Source organism: Neomonachus schauinslandi, chromosome 3, assembly GCF_002201575.2.
Source record: "Neomonachus schauinslandi chromosome 3, ASM220157v2, whole genome shotgun sequence".
Classification (NCBI taxonomy): Eukaryota; Metazoa; Chordata; class Mammalia; order Carnivora; family Phocidae; genus Neomonachus; species Neomonachus schauinslandi.
Genome location: NC_058405.1, coordinates 59129273 through 59148946, shown reverse-complemented (window position 1 = coordinate 59148946; position 19674 = coordinate 59129273). Strand labels below are relative to the sequence as shown.

General features: G+C 45.6%; 1 protein-coding gene across 1 annotated transcript; it reads right to left on the bottom strand.

The window, feature by feature from the left end:
* Window positions 1–11938: 11938 nt before the first annotated feature.
* On the bottom strand, window positions 11939–12724 carry ARL11 (ADP ribosylation factor like GTPase 11). The gene has a single exon (XM_021689452.1). The coding sequence runs from the start codon at window positions 12645–12647 to the stop codon at window positions 12099–12101; it is 549 nt and encodes a 182-aa protein (XP_021545127.1). The 5' UTR covers window positions 12648–12724; the 3' UTR covers window positions 11939–12098.
* Window positions 12725–19674: the final 6950 nt, after the last annotated feature.

The following is a 19674-nucleotide window of genomic DNA, read 5'->3' as shown; positions in this document are numbered from 1 at the left end:
AGAGAGCACAAGCAGGGAGCAGCAGGCAGAGGGAGAGGGAGAAGCAAGCTCCCCACTGAGCAAGGAGCCCAATGCGGGACTCAATCCTAGGACCCTGGGATCATGACGTGAGCCAAAGGCAGACACTTAACTGACTGAGCCACCCAGGTGTCCGGAGAGAGAGACTCTTAAGCATGTTCCACACTCAGCACAGAGCCTGATGCAGGGCTTGATTTCACGACCCTGATGTCACGACCTGAGCCAAAACCAAGAGTCAGACACTTAACCCACTGAACCACCCAGGTGCCCCAGGAGATTTTTGTTTCTACTTTATCTTCCAACTTTGTGTTCGATTTTCAGTGTAGATTTCCAAGAGCTCTTTCTTGTTTTCTACATTTTTTTTTATAGCAATCTTGCCTTATGAATCTTGCCTTATGGGTATGATATCTTCTCTTACTTCTAAGGATATTGATTGTTTAGGGGAAGTTTTCTTTTGTTTCCTGCACTGATCTCTTCTGAGTTAACTTTTTGTTTGTTTTTGTCTCTTTCACGTTGGAGGCTCTTTTTCAGATGTCCCATTATCCTTTATTGTCTGTTTACATTGGAGTAATGCATTGCACAGGATATGCACACTGTGCCAGACATTATCCATGGTCCCTGCAAAGGGGAAAGCAGATCTTTACAGTGGAGAGATCTAGCAGTCACTGCCTTTACCAAACTTCACTTCACCACTAGTGAGACAGCAGATGTTATCTCCTGATATGATGCAGTATGAAGTAGAAAATCCATATGACTTGCCAAAAACATCTGATCTGAATCTATCCATGCCTTTAGATCTAACTTCCAGTTGACAGGATTTACAAGAGATACAAGGACAAGTTAAATGATACCACAAGGAAACAATCAGGCAAATCAGTTGTGAGACCCTCCTTCAGTTAAGTGACCTGGTCTCTTCCAAAAGGGAAGGGGACAAACAAAAGGAAGAGGACTGTTCTAGGGAGGAGAATAAAGATACATAATAACCAAATGCAATGGCATTCTAGGGACAATGAGGGAAATTTCAATATGGATTGAATATTAGACTGTATTAGAGAATTATTTAAAATTTTCTTAGGTGCAATCATGGATTATGTATAGATTTCGATTATGTATGATAATGACCTTCTACTGAAATATGTAGGGGTGAAATATCACAATGTCCACAGCTCATTTTCAAATGGTTCAGAGAAACAATATATGGACATATATTTATTTATCTGTATTTATCTAAAGATAAAGCAAATATGTTAAGATGCTAATTATTGTACAACTTAAAAGGTAGGTATATGGGTGTTCATTATACTATATTTCCAATGTTTCTATATGTTTACTTTTTCCATAATAAAAATGTAGGTGGAAAAAAGAGGAAGATACCAAAAAGCTGCTAGAAGCTTGTATGAGCCCTGGGTCTGTGGGCAGGGCTCATCAATCAGTGAGCCAACTGGTTCATGAGAGGACCTTCAGATGTCAGTGTTGACATCTTCTCTCCAACTGGTCAGAACTCCTACAGAGGAGACCCCAGTCCCTGCCTGGGGAGTGCAAACCTCACTGCCGGGGGCTGAATGGGGAGGGTGTCTGCAGAGCCTCACCAGTCAGTTCACAAACTTTCACTGAATTCTCCTGTTTTCATAGCTGTCTCATCCTCAACTGGGTAATGCCTCCAGAGAATAAACCAATGGTATCCTACCAGGGAGCACTGGGACAGTTGCCTGGCCTGAGTAAGATAGTGAAGGAATCTGAGGGTCTGTCTCTTCATACAGGCTTCCCACCAATTCTATTTTCATCCCCATTTTGAAGCTTCCTGATAGTCCAAGTCTGGAGATCTCCCAGGGTTTGGTGCAGAAGGACTTGCTTATCACTGTGAGACTACAGAGCATGGTCTCTGGGCCACACTTCTACAGATTCTGCTGTGTGACCTGGGACAAGTTATTTAACTTCTCTGTACTTCATCCCCAAAATCAGAGTACAAATTCTAGAGTTGTTGGGATATTATATGAGTCAATGTACCTCCAGTGGAGAGGGCTTAGACCTTAGACACTTAGACCAGTACCTGGTACAGAGGATGTCCTCTAAGCCACACACACACACACACAACCCCCAGCCAACTTAGGTTTCCACTTTATTTGGTCTATGAGATTACTTTCCATCTTCCATAATTTTATTGCTATCTCAAGCCTGCTACTCTCTCTTTTGCTTTCTTTGTCCATGTGGGGTTTGGCCTTTTTTTTTTTTTTTTTTTTTTTTCCTTTGCTGTACCGCTAGTAAGGTTTGGGCAGATAGTTGAGTTACATGTATGTTGCATTTCCCAACCTTAAACCACAAGTCTCCACAGCTTTCTTTCTCTGTCCCTCCTAATGACCCCCTTCAGGTAGTATATTCATCATATTCTAGCCCAAACTCACTGGAATGCTGCAGGTAGAGCCTGGGGAGTGAATGTCCAGGCTTCTCAGGTCTGAAACCAGCTCTTAATGTTGATCTAGAAAATGGCTGAGAAGTGCCCCAAGATGAACATGCTGGTTGAGCTCCTTTCTGAAATCGGAGTCATCATCACTGGCTGAGGGGAAGGAAGCGCTCGTGGCATGGCGGGCCACCCCCAAGCTTGTGTAAGAATCTTGTGACCCACAGCTGTGTCAGAACAAAACAACCAGCAGGCTTCTCACCCCCGCAGCCCAGAGCTCTTGATTCCTAGGGATCATCTGATCCCTAGAGAACTTAATCTTACCTTCAAAGTGGTAGAAGGGGGTACCTTTGCAAATGACTTACTTGAAGAGTTTGGAATGCTAATTTAGAGGAATGAATTCCCTCCACAGGTAGGATTAGGCCCGAGGAATTCTGTGATCTTCACGTCTTCTTCTGCCTGGGTCATGATGTTGTCCTTCTGCACCTGGAGAAGCCCCACTCCAAGTACAGGATACAACTGAGGAAAGAGTGGCTTTTCCAGTTAAAGACTGATGCTACCTTCTGGCTAGTTGACCCTTGTACTTTAGCACTCTCTACTGAGCAGAAATAAAAGAGCTTGGGCTGCTTGTTTTCCATTTGCCATTCCCTACCCCTGTCTACCCTGCTCTATGCCCTGGGAGGCCAACCTCTGATGGAGATAATGGGGGGTGGGAGGAAGGAGAGGCCAGATTATTCCCTACTCACTCCCCATTCCAGAGGGGTGCTCCCCGGCTGGCCAGTTAGCTCTCTACTCCCTGGCTCTAGGCCACTGTTTTCCAAGTGCCTGAGAAGGTGGCAGTCCCACATACCCAGACCTTCCCTCTTGGGCCTTATTTCTGCACACAGTAGGTCCCTGCTGTGTGGACAATGAGAGATAGGGGGCCCACATTCATATGGCCTTGAGCAAAGTTGTGAATTTCCTGCTCTTACATTTCTGGCGGTACTCCTTCCCTTTTTCAGCTGTTCTCAACTTTTAGATTTGCGTTCTTAACAAAACCTCTCCTGAAAAGATACTGAGAATTCATTCACATTAAAGTGCAAATAACTAAATCATCCTTGCTGCCCTTCTTCTAGGGATATTTTCTTTTAAAAACTGAAGTCCAAGGAATGAACCTGTAAATGTAGAATTTCAAAGAGGAGTGGAATTTAATGTGGGCTTCAATTTCCAGTCTTCTGAAATCACTCCTAGCCATTCAACCTACTAGCCTTTGTAAGAGGAGGGTGCATTTAAATGTGGTGAAGAAAGCATAGTGTATAAACTTGTCCAATCACTATGTTGTACACCTAAAACTAATGTAAAATTTTAGGTCAACTATACTCAAATAATAATAAAAAAAATACACTGCATGGAGGAGATATTAATTCTAGGCTTACAGTACTTTTACTGAAAGTGCTTTGGGCTAGGAAAGGGGGAGAAGCACTAAAATAGAGCTGTCAGTAGAAATGGTAGAAAGGCGGATGGAGACTAAGTGTCTAGAGTTTCAGAATTCGTAAGAGTTGTCTTGTGACTTCACTCCCAACCCCCTACCCTTTCACCAGCTATAACACCCTCTTTACTCCAGAACAAGTCTGGGTCTGGGAAATTCTAAGGCAGCAAAGAAAGCCTGGGCCCCCAGAACTCTGTGTTTCATATGCATTTTTAACGTACTGTAGCATGACTTCATAGTTGTCCCATACCAAAAGCTAGACTGTGTGTCGGAGGGCAGGGACAATGTGTCTCCTTCATCCTGTCGTTCTTGTACATAGCTCAGTGTTTGGCACATAGTGCTCAAGAAACATAAGTTGACTAGATGGACACATTACCTCACTGAATTCTAATTTTCTAGATCAACATTAAGAGCTGGTTTCAGACCTGAGAAGCCTGGACATTCACTCCCCAGGCTCTACCTGCAGCATTCCAGTGAGTTTGGGCTAGAATATGATGAATATACTACCTGAAGGGGGTCATTAGGAGGGACACATTACCTCACTGAATTCTCACAAGAACTTTGTGATGTACTCCCTATTATCATTCCCATTCTGTAGATGAGGGAGCTGGAGCTTAGTTAGGTTAAATAATTTGCCCAGGTTACCCAGCTGGTGAGGCACAGAGCTGGTGTTCTAGTCAGTTCTGACCGACTTTAAGGCCAGGCTCCAAACCAGAGCACTTAACTGCATTTAGACAGCACCAGTTTGAGCAAAGGGTGGGGCTGCACCTCTATCTTGATAGTGATACTCTCATGGAAGAATTTTCATAACCTTCAAAATCTTTGTATACATTTATTTATATCCTTTATATTTTCCCTCCAGGTTAAGCCAACATTTCATGCCATATGAAATTGAAGTTTGTGGAATTCAAAAAGGTAAATATAAATGGCAAAATGATAATGGTATCATGTTCATAATCTGGAGATAGTTTATAATCATGATGCCTCCTTTTATTTGAAAAAATGGAAATGCTTTTGTGAGAACTAATTTGTTTAGGTTTGTGATTTCATGCTTGAAGTAGGCTACAAAAATATCCACATGGATATTTCCAGGTTCCAAGTTGCTGGTGGGGAGGAGGGGGTCAGGGGAGGGAGAAGGATTCATTATTAGGTCTTAGCTTGAAATGTCAGGCAGAACAAGGCCATTTTCTCATGGAAATTTTTTAAATACTTAGCTCTGTAGCTGTAGAGCCAAATCTCCTTGAGGGTGAATGTTGTCAGAGGAGTGGAAATCAAGACAATGAGGTAAAAATAAAAGACTCCTTTTTTTTTCCTTTCTAAAATTGTTTTGTTTTTCCTGAGCTGCTGCTTTTATGAGCCGTATGGGAAAGGGATACAGGGGTCATGCTTCACCACACCAAGAAATACGTCTCTCAGTAAGTTGGAAGCAGTCACAGGTTTCCATAATCTTGTAAGAGGAAAATGCCTTGGGTCATACTGAACTCATGTTCATCATTCCTAATTAGGAGTCCTTCAGAAACCTTCTAGGATGCATTCCAGTTGATTAGCCCTCACCAATATTATTTTGCTAATCATGGGTTCGACTAGAAGCTCACAGAGCCAAACCAATGGGAGCTGTTGGGGAACTAGAATTAAAAACAAATCTGCCAACCTCTCCACAAAGGTAGTAGAGAAAGAAGACAGTTTTCTTATTGAATAAGCTTTCAACCAGAATGTGATGTGCGTCACAGGCCATCAGCTAGAGATTGCAAAGACAGAAAGGAGTCTCACCCTCTGATACAGCCAGGCAGACACAACCCATTACCTACATAATAACCAGTCCTCAAGGGCGTGACAGCACCATTTGTCATACAAGGTTCATCCTAGATTTACCTGATAATTGGGGTCACCATCTGTTAGCTAATTGGTTTCTCCTATCTTTATGACAGAAAGTAGTTTTGCAACGTGGAGTGAGGTACTTTGCCGAGTTAGGCTCCTGCCCTTCCACAGAGACTGGGAGGCAGGCCCTATCTCCTTAGATGTTGACATTTCAAAGGGATTGGTCCCAGGTCCTTGAGAAAGACATTCCTGAGTCCTAAAGCTGGCAACAGCTTTATTTAGCTTTTTAAAGGATTTACATACATTTCAAAGAGACAGAGGAAAGAACTTACAAGTTGTCTAAAGTTAATGCTCTAAGAAAAGGGATGCAGGGAGAAGTCTCTTCTTTTCAACGGGGACAATTAACTCTCCTATTTTGAATTTGTATTTGTCCTTACAGGCCAAGAGGTGGCAGCAAAGGTTGGCCTCTCCACCTCCTGTTCACCCAGGGACTCTCCCATCTCATCCCAGGCTCTGCAGAAAGAGGCACAGACTAAACAACTCATCATTCCTATTTGACTTCCATCTGTCTGAAGGCCAGGCCTGGGGCTTCTGGAAGGGAGGGCTCTGCCCCACCTTCCCTCCCCACCCCCGCCCATTCTCCACTTATCCCGCTGAGTTGCATCATCTTGGTTCTGAGGAAAGTGCAAGTCTTCTGTGAGGGGACCTCACCACCCCACCTGAGGCTGGGTTGGGAATGCTTGAGGTGTTGATGTGTGTTCTAAATCCTTGAGGACAAGAAGGAAAGGCAAGGTCCTGGCTCACCCACGTGTGGGGCATGGGCGCCTGGTCCACTTGGAGGGACACAACTATCCCAGGCCCGCAGGAGGAGGTGCGTGTGTAGACCGGGGAGGACGGACAACTGAAAACCACAGCAGAACCAAGTCAAAACCAACCCCTGTGGTTCACTTTCACCAAGAGGATTGATTCTGACCAAGAGAGGAAGGAGAAAAATCTTTAAAATCTGAGTCAGAAAGGGAGAAACTCAGCCTCATATTCACATGGGTAAATCAGCTCTCCAAACTGGAATAGTTCTCACTGTACACAGTGTTCACAGAAAAAAAGAACAGAGGCATTTTAATTTAAGAAGAAAACAGACACCTGCTGTCCTGCATTTATTGCCACATCCACTGGCGCACATTCCTGCTCCTTCACTCACTCTCGGGGATTAATGGGAGCTTGATGGATCTGAAAGGTGTGGGGGAATTGGAACAGACAAAGTACCTCTCAGGTAAGGAGAGCACCATTTAAAAAATAAACCAGAAAGCACGATTTGTTTTTTCCTAAGGTTTCCTGTTTGTAGCTCTGTAATGTGTATATGTGTGTATATATATGTGTGTGTGTGTGAATATGTGTATGTATCTCTCTGAGCAGAAGAGCAGGAGGGAAACCCTTCCATCTGCCCCCCTACCTCCCCCTTCCATGGCCTTGGAGGGCCCTGGCCTGCCTCAGGTGGGGAAGCAAGGGCTGAGGTTACCCAACTGAATACTGACTGCCCTACCCTTCAGTTGCCAGCAGCAAAGGGAGTGTGATTCCCACTTGCAAGGGCTAGCCTGGACCTATTGTCATTTTGCTTCCAGGCAGGCAAGGCTAGCTTCCCCGTGGTCTTCAGGGAAGGCTCTGAGAAAGGATGGAGTCTTAGCCTCCCTCCAGCACCACCAGTGTTAGGGTAGAAGCAGAAGGAAGGATGGGAGCCCTGGAGTGAGCAAGGCGGGGCCCCTGCCTGGGAAGGAGAGCAACCTGGCCCTCCTCCCAGGCACTGGCTCTGGGCCCTGCGTGTGCTCTCACTGGCCACCTACCTCCAGGGCCTTGGCCTCCCCAGCGGCCCCCTGCCATACCTCACTAGGTCCCCACTTAGCATTCCCTCTGCTACTTAGACTACAAGTCAGGTGGTTCTGAGCATGACATGTTCCACAAAGAGCATGTATGACTTTTTGCTGTTGTCTTTACTACAGAGGATGCCTGAAGTACAGGTTCGTGCTGCCATTTTGGCTCTCGAGCTAATGAGCCTCTTGGAGTTCTCATTTGGGGATTTCACTCTGGACAGTTCAGAGGACCTGGGGACTCCCCGCCATGGCACCCAGTTCAATAGCTTTAAACAGTTATTCATTATTCACCCAGGTATTCAATGAGCAGCTCTCAGTACCTAATATCGTTATAGGCTTTGAAGAGGATCAAAGGATGTAAGGCATCCCCTGATCTCTAGGAACTTAGACCATTCTTGGAGAGACTATGTGCCCAGGTGTAGAACAGCCCCAATTCAGGCACTAACAAGTGGGCCAGCACCAGGAGAGTTCAGGGAAGGGATGAGCATGGGCTGAGGCATATGGGCAGAGCTTCCTGCAAGGTGGGATCTGAGAGCCTTAAAATCGTGGGCAAGATTCCAACGGGAAAATATCCTAAGCCTAAAAGACGTAGGGGTTCAGGAGGCTTGCCTAAGGTTGTGTGACCCCAGAGGCCTGCCGCCACAGCTGGCATCACTCGTGTAACTACAGGACGGCCTGCTGACACGGAAGCTTGAAGAGCCGGAGCACGTGCACAGAGGGCATGGGAAATCCCAGGAAGGTGCTGGGGGGCCTTGCATCCCATGGCATTCCCATACTCACATGAGGCAAACATCTCAGAAGCTGGGGAGGTAGAAGGCTGGCAGGCTGCCCTTGGACTCTGAGGCTCTCCAACCCCACCTTCTGTCCAGAGAGTTGTATAGTTCCCATTCCAGAACTCACCTGCTGGGTGATTCTGTGACTGATTTGGCATTCAATCCCTTCAAACAGGGACCAGCAGGGAGTTCTGGTCAACACCAACTGAGCACTAATGGGCATGGTTCTTAGGATATTTTGTTTTGTTACCCTTCTTCCCAAATCTTATCCAAGGTGGGGATGATGAGAGGAGAGCTCCTGGGGCCTATTAAGAGCACATCTGCCTTCAAGGATTTGGGGCTGTCGTCACACACTACCTGCTGGTCCCCCTGTCCACTCTGTTTGGTCCAAACAAGGAGCACACTCTCAGAGCCGGACAAGATCTTGGTGCGTCCTGATGTTAGAAAAGAGACGGACAATTGTCAAGAGAAAGGAAACAGATGCCCACAGCATGATGGCTTCTGCGGTGACAGGATGTCTGCTTGCCCCAGGGGTGGCAAGAGCGGGCATGTCAGTCAAAAGACATCCCGGTCACCTTCTACCCTGCCTCCCTGCTTTAGGACCCTCTCTCCACCCCAAGTCAGCTACCCAAGCCATCCTCCTAAGTACAGATCTCCCTGCCACATATCAAAACAGTTCAGGACATTCAGAAAGACCGTTCATAGCAGATGGACCCTTGCCTATTATAGAGGGATGGAAATGTTGGGTAAAGTATCACCAAAAAATTGCATTTTAATACATGCTGTCCTTAAACAAAGAAGGGACATCCTCAAGTGACAGAAATGAAGAGCAAAACCAGTCAAAGCAGGTAAGTGTAAGCTGGGAGCCTGGAGCCCACGGAGATACTAGAGAAGCCAAGGTTAGGCTCTAGGGACTGGGCTAAGGTTATAACACCTGTATGGGAACAGGAGGTATGGCCTTAGGCTTGCTTGGAAGAGAGAAAATTTTGATTTGAGCTCAATAGAAAAGCAAGAGCATCAAAGAGATGCCCCTTCCTTAAAAAGGGGATTGGGAAATGGTATTCACTAGCTCAGGAAAGTATGAAGAAGTAAATGGTCTCTTTGGAACATGGGTGCAAAAAAAAAAAGTCACCTGTCAGAAATTGAATCCCTAGGGCCTGTGCCATGAATGGGCACAGAACCCAAATCGATGCCACCTGTGAGGCCATGAGCCCCAAGCAGAGAAACTAACATAATGTTTGATCTAAAACAGTTGAAACCTCCAGGAGCCTAGTCAACACTAATGTGAAACCACTCTGTGTAGAAACATTGTCACAACGCAGGGCACATGGGGGTCACACAGGAAAAACAAATCCTACCAAAGATGAGCTCATGATAAAAACTGACACATCAGGGGGGGAAAGGAGCCTGTGTGTGTGGGAACCAGCTGATGCATCCAGCAGGGTACTCGGTATTTCAGGGACTGCAGGTAATAGAACGATCTGAAAGAAGTTATCAACACATCCATACCCAGCACTTCAAGACCAGAACCCACCAGTTCTGGCCCCATCCCAAACATTCTTACCCAGCACTTCAAGACCAGAACCCACCAGTTCTGGCCCCGTCCCAACTTGTTCCTCCTGTGTCCACCTTCTCAGGTCATTCCAATCGCTCCTGTCACATACACTCAAAATCTTAACGCCATCTTCGACTTGTTCTTCTCTCAGCTTTTTCCCTCAAAAATGGCTTTCAATTTCTCCTCTTTCTTCCTCCCCTCTCCTCTGTTACTGCAAAGGGCAGCTAGCTGGTCTCCCTGCCTGCCCGACTCCAGTGTCCCCCTTCTTTTTATTCCACCCCTACACACAGCCACTAAATTATCCTCCTAAATGTTAAGTCCACTGATTTCACTTCCCTGAACCAAATCCAGATAGCGGAAGTCCAAATTTTCCCCAGCTTAGACTTAAAGTTCTTCCCAGTTTTGTTTCCTATTATAATACAGCCCCCTCATCCACCCCTCACCCCACGCCAGCTTACTTGTCCTTCCTTCACTCCCCCTCATACTTCCAAGCAATCTCCTTCTGCTATATGTCACTTAATAGTTCTGTGCCTCAAGCAAGTCAGTACCTCCCCCAGCCTCAGTTTCTAATTATGCAACATGAGAATGATACCTACTTTGCAGAATTGAGAGAATTTGAGATAACTATGGAAAGCACCCAGCACAGAACTTGACCCCAGTAAGTGCTCAATAAACAGTTGCTGAATTGAGCCTCTATCTGCTTTTTTTATGGGAGTTTTGTCCTACTGCTTCCCCAAGCAGAGCTCCATGAGGCCTGAGGCCTTGTCCAATCTGTCTTTGCATCTTTGTACTTTCCTGTGCCTGACACAGGAAAACCTATCTACTGACAAGTAGTGGAAAGAACGGAGCATGCCTAACCTGATGTTAGAAGGAAGAATTTGGGTAGAGGGACCTAGTGGATCTCAGATGTTGGAAGAGTGTTGAGGGCCCATTTATACTGTGTCACTCCAGAGAGGGGAGAACCACCATCCATAAGGAGGAAGGTTTTAGCCCAGAGTAGGAATAGCTAACATGTAGAACTGTTTAACATGAGAGCAGGTGTCAAGTACGAGCTGCTTGCCATTAAAAAGCTCAGATTATAAAAAGTATTCCTCCGTTGGATGATAGGTAAGACCAGATCAGTGATTCTTAACTTCTGGGAGTTACAAAAGCCTTTGAAAGTCTGATAAAAGTTATGGATCTTCTTCCCCCGCCCCCCCCAAAAAAGGCTCAAAGCATAACGTTTTGCAAATAATTCTGCAAATAATTTCAGGAGCTTCATGGTTCCTAGGTAAAGATCACCTGAAAACCCTTGTAGGATGCTATGTTCAATTTTCTTTTTTACTGTTAATAATGAGAAAGAAGCATTTTTGTTACATGTATCTTCAAAATCCACACCTCCCATCTCAAGGGCCTGGCTCATAACTAAAAACTCAGTGCTGTTTGCCCAAATTCAATGCTCTACATATTTGTTGATTAAATGAATGAATAAATGAATGAAATATTTGATTAATCTGATCTTTAAGGAAAGATATGTGCTGTATGGAGAAAAGAGAAAGAAAAAAAGATAAAAATGAAGCATTTTAGAGAAAGACCAATACAAGATGATAAAAGGTGGAGAAGAGTTCATCAGGGTCAGAGAAAAGGATAAATTTTGGAAGGCTTTAACTCCCAGCCTCTTGCCCAGGGCCAAATGCCCAAGTGAACTTCTAAACCCAAGGTTCCGTGGGGCCAGAGTCACCTACTCCTATCTGCTAGCCCTGGCAGCTTGCACTCACAGTGATCGTGGCACATACCCAGGGGCACCAGGGAAAAATCACTCCTAAGATCGTAACCATGTCCAGATGATATTCTAATCTGATTTTGAAATCTCTTTCCCTCTGTAAATTTAGGTCTTAATTGTAATGCAACCATTCATTGTTCTATTATTACAATTGCTCAGTTCACCCTTGGTAATGAGTTATTAAAGGAAGTATGTTGAGGCATTTTTTTTCCCCTTAGAGTATTATTATTCAAAGAATAGTTGGTTTTCAGCATAAACCCTCGTGACAATAAGCCCCAAGAAGAAAATATCCTGTCCAAGCACAGAAGGACGTCTTATTTGACAAACTGAGTTTCAGATTCTCAAGGACTAGCTGCTTCTTTCAGTTCGTATGGGCAAAGGCACGCTGCTCTGCCTGGATCCAGTCTTCTTGCTCTCCCCACACCCCCGCTGCACCTGCGCTCACCTGGAGACACAGTGGCAGCGGGATTTCAGGAGCCTTCTCAAGCTCTGCAGGGCCTCGGGCAGCCCAGCGCCGGTGAGGGCACTGCAGGCCTGGAGATCCCAGCTGCGGTCCTGGAATCTCTCCAGGCCCAGCCTGTCTCTGATCCCGAGCAGCGGCAGAGCATCGGGCGCCTCCTGCTTGTTGGCCAGCACCAAGAAAGGGACGTGGGCCATGTGTGGATCATCAAGGACTTCCACGAGCTCAGCCACCGCCTCGGGCAAGCGAGCTTCATCTGTGCTATCCAGCACATACACGAGGACATCCGTGCCTTCCAGGTAGTCCTTCCAGTTGGCCCTCAGCTGGGTCTGCCCCCCCACATCCCAGATGGTCAGAGACACATGCCCAGGGACTCTGAGAGGCTCCACGTTGAAACCAACAGTGGGCAGGGTCTCCACCAGCTGGTAGCCCTTCAGTTTGTACAGGAGTGTGGTCTTCCCAGCTGAGTCGAGGCCAATCATCACCACCTGGGCTTCTGCCTTGTGACCTCGGGAATTCACAGAACCCATGGTGGCTCCTGCTAACCCCTAGGGGAGAAAGGCCAGGTGCACACATCAGCCATTCTTTTCCAGAGGAACACAAATCCACGCAGGCACATAGAAGAGCCTCTCCTCCAAAAGCAGGAAGTGTCTTTACCATGTCAGGTTTCCAACACAGGCCTGCGCTCTGAAAGGGCCAGGAAGTAGGGCAAATGAGTCACCCCGAGCTGATCTATCTGGGGGGGGGAAGGGGGCTGCATCAGAGAAGAGGGTAGGGCTTCCTGGAAGACACCCAACGCGGGCTCACCTTCCTTGGTAGTTAAAGGAAAGAGGCAAAAGGAAGTTCCAGTTAGATATAACCCAGTTCAGTAGGAATGACCGAAAGATGTCTTCAGTTCTGGCTAGTCTGTGGCTTCCCGCCTCTATTTTCTTCCTATAAGCCTAAATCCCGAAGTGGAAGCTAGCTCCAGTTCAGTGCACCAAGTGAAGAGGACAGTCGGCTGCCTCTGGAGCTCCCCTCAGGACCAGCACTGCGTCCTGCAAACAGTGGTATTTCAAATATGGTTGCCTGGGGACACATTTACCAGTCACAGCCAAGTGGTTTCCTCCATTGCCTTATCAAGGTAAATTGCCTATAGAGCACGACTCACTTTTTTTTTTCATTTAGAAATGCCCAATTTCTAAAACCAAGCCCTGTTCCCGACCTAGGGGACACGTGGCTGGGACATCTCTCCCCCGGGGTGGCGGGGGGGGGGTGGGGGTGGGAATATTGCGGTTGCCCCTGGAAGAAAATAAGACAGGCGGCGTTCATTCCTCACGCGGGCGGGGAAGAGGGCAAGTAAAGTTACCTCGGTGTTACTAGGCTGCAGCCGAAAGCTCCTCCTCTGTGGCAGTCCGCTCGCCTGCAGCAGCTTTCCGCGCGGCGGTAGCGTCCCAAGAGCGAGAAGAGAAGTAACTGCAGGGGCTGCGGCCGGTTCCCCTTTTCCGCTTCCTTCCCCAGGTGGTCGGGGCGGGGCGGGCTCCACAGCCCCTCCCTCGGCCACGCGGGGCCCGAGCTGGGTTCCCGCAGCGGACGGGCCGCGCAGATGTCCCCAGCCCGGCGAAGCCTCGCACCAACCCCGTTTCTTAGCAACTCAGAACACATGCCTTCATGGTTTTTGGGGTTTTGGTTATTTTTTCTTCTGGAGCCTGGAGATTTTGTTTGCTTGGACCCTACAGACTTTTAAAAACTGCCGAAGTATGATTAAAACCCTCTAAAAAATAGTAACTATGTTGAAGGTAAACGGTAAAAATTTAATAGTTGTGTCACTGTGGTGGAACTGCGCAGTTAAACTTACTGCTTAATTTTTTTTTCGGCCATGTCATCATGTTTTTCCCAGCAAACAATGATACCTCCAGAAAACATAATTTTTTAAAAATTATGGCCAGTCAGAAGCCGTTGACTCTGCAGCTCTCTAATTGGCATCTGCAGCTGCAGTGATTTGGCTCTTGGAACCAGTCACATTTGTGGGGTGCTTTTTGCTTTCCCATGCATTATTTCATTAAAACGCCAAGAACCGGGCGCCTGGGTGGCTCAGTCGGTTAAGCGTCTGCCTTCGGCTCGGATAATGATCCCGGGGTCCTGGGATTGAGCCCCGCGTTGGGCTCCTTGCTCTGTGGGAAGCCTGCTTCTCCCTCTCCCACTCCCCCTGCTTGTGTTCCTTCTCTCGCTGTGTCTCTCTCTGTCAAATAAATAAATAAAATCTTAAAAAAAAAATAAAAAAATAAAACGCCAAGAACCGAGATGGGGGTTATGACTCTCCCGTTTTACAAATAAAAAAAGAAACCACTTTTAAAGATTTTATTCATTTACTTGAGAAGAAAGAGAGCGAGCACAAGCAGGGGGAGCAGCAGAGGGAGAGGGAGAAGCAGGCTCCCTGCTGAGCAAGGAGCCTGCCACAGGGGCTCCATCCCAGGACCCTGAGATCATGACCTGAGCCACAGCCTCTTTTTTTATTTGTAAATGATTTGCTCAAGTAAATAATTTGTTCAAGATCTTGCTGGAATTTATTCATCTCTTCCTCTTTTAGCGTGTCTGCTACTCACCTAGAAAGTGCTTTATAGAGAGCAAACATCCTGTTGTAATTGTTGTTGCTTTTCTTAGGCCAGGATATTTTAACAGGAGGGAGTGGTTAGGAAAACACAGTGTGTTATGTACACACACCACTGTGTTGTGTTGTTACTGTTGCTTAGTACTTCGGGGTCGTTTCGCAGCCAGCCTGGGCAAGTGAGACTTATAGCCAAGGATCGGCAGGGTGGGGGTCAGCAGATAGAAAAGTACTGAGAGAGAACATCAGGGGTCAGGGGAGATTCTGGCTAAACTGACCTCTAACAGGATTCTTGCTGAAGGCAGGCCAGGTGACCAGATGTCACCTGGGGGAAGGTAGGGGCTGAGGAATTCGATCAGATATTGAGGTGATTAGATATTAAGGGCAGGGCATTCTGGTTAACACATAGCAGGGTTCTTGCTAAAACAGGATTTTATGAGGAAGTGCACAGATGAGCCTAGAAGAAGGTTCAGGAGCCTGACTAAAGTTTAGCCGAGCAAAGAATCTTTGTCATTACCCCAGAGCAGTCTCCAAGCATTAAAGAACTGTCTGGAGGAGGGCTTGTCTGTCTAATCTGTGGGGCAGGACAATCAGATCAAGCTGAGACTCAGTCCTGTCCAGCTGATGAATCCAGTGGGATCCTGCCAGGATTTGATTTGCAGGAGGATTGGGATGGACAGAGGATAAGGACACAGAGGCCAAGGATAATGTGTGTCTGGGGCCTGGGAGCCAAGGGGGCAGTGTTGCTATCACTCTGATCCTGTTCCTTCTGTGTGAGCCCTGGGGACGGGGGAGAGGTGGACAGGAGCTGAAGAAACCACTGACTTGAGAAGAAAGGTTGGAGTAGGTACTGTAAAGTTTAGTTCAGCTCGAATATCTTATAGGACAATATCTTATAGGACAATTTTTATTGACCAGCTGTGAGCATAGCTTTGTACAGTCTATCACATGACTTTTAATTTTTTTTTTAAAGATTTTATTCATTTCCTTGAGAAGAAAGAGAGCGAGCACAAGCAGGGGGAGCAGCAGAGGGAGAGGGAGAAGCAGGCTCCCTGCTGAGCAAGGAGCCTGCTGCAGGGGATCCATCCCAGGACCCTGAGATCATGACCCGAGCCACAGGCAGACGCTTAACCGACTGAGCCACCCAGGCTCCCCGATCACATGATTTTTTTAAGGAACTCTTCAAAATGCATCTGCATGCCATATGAATGGCAGCAGTCAGCATCATTCTTGTATGTGAAGACTAGGACATTGTGTATCAGAATTAGATACAGAATATATTGCAGACTCTTAAACTGTCTTTATTTTGCATTATAAATTGTATTTAGAATTATTACCACTTTGAGTGCCTTGTGTTTTACATTTACAGCACAGCTCATTTTCCGGAACTTTTCTATTTCTAGTTTCCATTTTATTGGTAACACCATCTCCTTTTTTGTTTTGTTTTGGTTTTTTGTTTTGTTTTGTTTTATCACCACCTCCTTATAACCAAATGAGGAACCTGGAAAAGTTGGGGGGTGGGGGGGAGGCGGATTTCCTTGCCTGCCTCTCTTTGCTCTGTCTCCTCCAAACAGAAATAGTATCTCTTTCTTTCTCTCTCAAAAACAAAACAGAACAAACCAAAAAACACAGGAGGAAAAGGAACTAGCAGTGGGTGATGTGCTTTCTGAAACAGCGAGCCGAAAAAGAGCTGAAGGATGTTAGCCCTGCACCGAAGCTTTGACTACCGACTAACGCTCTTAACAGCATTTGCAGGAGGTTTCTGGACGCTAAGGGGGAAAAGCCAACAGTGGCCAGAGACTGTCTCCTGAAAATGTGCGGGGACGATGATGCGGAGGCAAGGGTGAGGAGCTCCCGCCGTGCCTCCACAGGAGCCGGGGACGCAAGCTGCTGCTGTTTATCCTCCAAGGTTGTTTCAATATGCAAAGTAGGGCCTTGGCAGCCGCTGCTATTCAGTCAGCCAGGGCTCCTGAACTGGGTAGTGTATTTTTAGTTGGCAGTGGAAAAAAAAAAAAAAAAAAAACTTGATTAGGAAGGAAGTTGGAAGGTCACTTCATAGCTAGAAACTCAAATCTGCACTTGAGACTTCTTTACGTTTCCCAGGTGAGTTCCTGTCACTCTGGGCAGCAACGAGCAAAGTGCTTCATTCAGTGCCTTGATTCTCTTTATAAACAAAATTACATAAGTAATGATGAATATATTGTCTCTCATTTGAGTGTGAAACAATGTAAATGCCTACAGGACAAAATTCTTAGGTTCACTCTTTTTTTTTTTTTTTTTTTTTTGAGAGGGAAGGAGAGAGAGAGAGGATGGGCAGAGAGAGAATCCCAAGCAGACTCCATGCCCAAAGTAGAGCCCACCGTGGGGCTCGATCTCACAACCCTGAGATCATGACCTGAGCCTGAATCAAGAGTCAGATGCTTCACTGACTGAGCCACCCCTTAAGTTCACTCTTTTTTTAAAAAAAGATTTTATTTATTTATTTTAGAGAGAAAGAGTGAGAGTGAGCGGGGGAAGGGCAGAGGGAGAGGGAGAGAGAGAATCTCAAGCAGACTCTGAGCTGAGCATAGAGCCCAAGACAGGGCTCAATCTCATCACCGTGGCCTTATGACCTGAGCCAAAATCAAGAGTCAGATGCTTAATCGACTGAGCCACCCAGGTGCCCTGAGTTCACCCTTTAAATCACTACTCCCCTCCTCTGAGGTTATCAGGATTAGTAGTTTGATGCACATTTGTGCAGTGATCTTTCTATATATACTTACATGTTTTGAAGCACACACATCTATTTTACTGTTTGTTTTTTGTTTGCGTCTTTTAAACGTAATTGTGATGTCTGTAGCTTATCATATTGAACATTTATGAGATCTTTCCACATTAGTATATATACTAAATCAGATGCACTTACCATTTTGTTTTTTTTTTTAAGATTTTATTAAATAATGAGAAGGCCACAAGAAAATACAAGAAGCATAATGCTAAAATATTCATAGATGAAATTACATGATTCTGAGATTTGCTTATAAATAATCTAGCAATGGAGAAGTAGTAGCTTGGGATATAATATAACAAGATGGGCCCTGAATTGATAGTTGTCAAAGCCAGGTAGACAGGGGTGTATTATATTAGTCTCTCCATTTTGCATACCTTTGAAATTTTCTGTAGTAAAATATGAAAAGCATATATAAGAGCCATATTCCAGTTTACCAAATGTCTGATTCCGCTACAGCTCACAGGCCTCTGGGCCTCCTACGACTTGTCACACTCCACATTTTCTCTGTAAGAACTCAAAAGTTGCCTTCTCCAGAATCTGCCATGACCCTAGCCGGTGTGGTTTGTCCCTGCTTTACCCTTACCACACTTCATATATATACAAACACACGCTACAACAGTCACACTCACACACATACTCCCACACTAAGGGAATTATCTTATTAAGTTGAGATTTTAAAGACATAGCAGTCATCGATTGAGCCCCTAATCTGTATCATACACCATGTCTACGTTTGTTTCGTTACTCCTCTCAACAGCTTTGGGAGGTAAGACTTTTTTGGTCCCCTTTTATAGATATAGAAACTGAGCCTACAAAAGATTAAGTAATTTGCCCCAGCCTAGTTTTTTTTTTCTTTTTTATTCTCAATTTTCTATCACTTTGTCAACTATTTTTTAGATAAATACATGTAAAAAGTGATCAATACAAACACTGAGAAGCAAGCACAAATCTTACTGAGAAGGAACATTGCCATTATTAGATGAAGATAAACTGCAGAGCGTCTCTGGGTCATCGTCTGAATTTGGCTTCCTTGGGAGTTTTACAAGAGTCCGTCCTGGGGCAGTCAGTGTGCAAGGCCATGAAAGCGTCTTAGGAAGCATAGAGCTTCCCATAGTTGGGGCAGCGGGCAGGCCTTTCCAGCGGGCCCAGTACTGGCTATCCAGTGGGAACATGGTCAGAAGGAATGGACCGCTCTGTATATTCTACGTCAAAGCCCACTTTCAGGGGCACCTGGGTGGCTCAGTCAGTTAAGCGTCTGCTTTCAGCTCAGGTCATGATCCCAGGGGTCTGGGATCAAGTCCTGCATCGGGCTCCCTGCTCAGTGGAGAGCCTGCTTCTCCATCTGCCTGCTGCTTCCCCTGCTTGTGCTCTCTCTCTGACAAATAAATAAATAACATCTTTAAAAAAAAACAAAAACAAAGCCCACTTTCAGCTCTCAGGAATGAGCAAATCTGAATACTTCTTGGGGTGAGGGGAGTATGGTCAGGTGGTCCTGTCTGTAGGGCATGGAGAGGAGAGGAGAAAACTCATTACCACATGATCAAGGCCTGCCAAATACAGATAAGAATTCGAGCCAGGCTTGCCTGAGAATTTTTTCTTCCAGGTAAAGAGAATATAATGACTGCAGATAGTTTGGTGATAACAGTCTCTATTGTGTCTATGTCTTAAGTCATACTACTTCAACTTGAACTAGTTGTTCTCTATATCATATGCACATCTTCTTTGAGATTCTCTTAACATCTGTCCCATGTTGGATCTTCTGCTTCTATGTCCCAGATTTTCCCCTTTCTTGGTTCGCTTGGTTGTTTTGGTGGAACACACCTTCAGTAGCCTCTCAGATGCATGGGAGGTAAGTTTTTAGACCTTGAATCTCTGAAAATGTCTTTTTTTTTTTTAACTCTAACGATTTATTAATAGTTGTCTGGATATGAGATTCTAGGATGGAAATCACTTCCCTGCGGGACTTAGAAGACATTGCTTCGTTGTGTTGTGGCTTCCACTGCTGCTGTTGAGACTCTAAAACCAGATTGGCTCTTGATCCATTGTTTATGACTTGTATTCTCTCTGGAAGCTTATAAACTCTTCACTCTTCACTGTGTTCCAAGAATTCTGAAATTTCAACTAAATTGTCATGTTGTGAAAGTTTGTGTGCTTTTAATTTTTTCCCCTTTCTTACTTTTTTATTCTTTCCTTTTATTAT

What these genes read in the sequence shown, in the direction of transcription:
- ARL11 (XM_021689452.1), bottom strand. Translation starts at nt 12,647, where the DNA reads ATGGGTTCTGTGAATTCCCGAGGTCACAAGGCAGAAGCCCAGGTGGTG.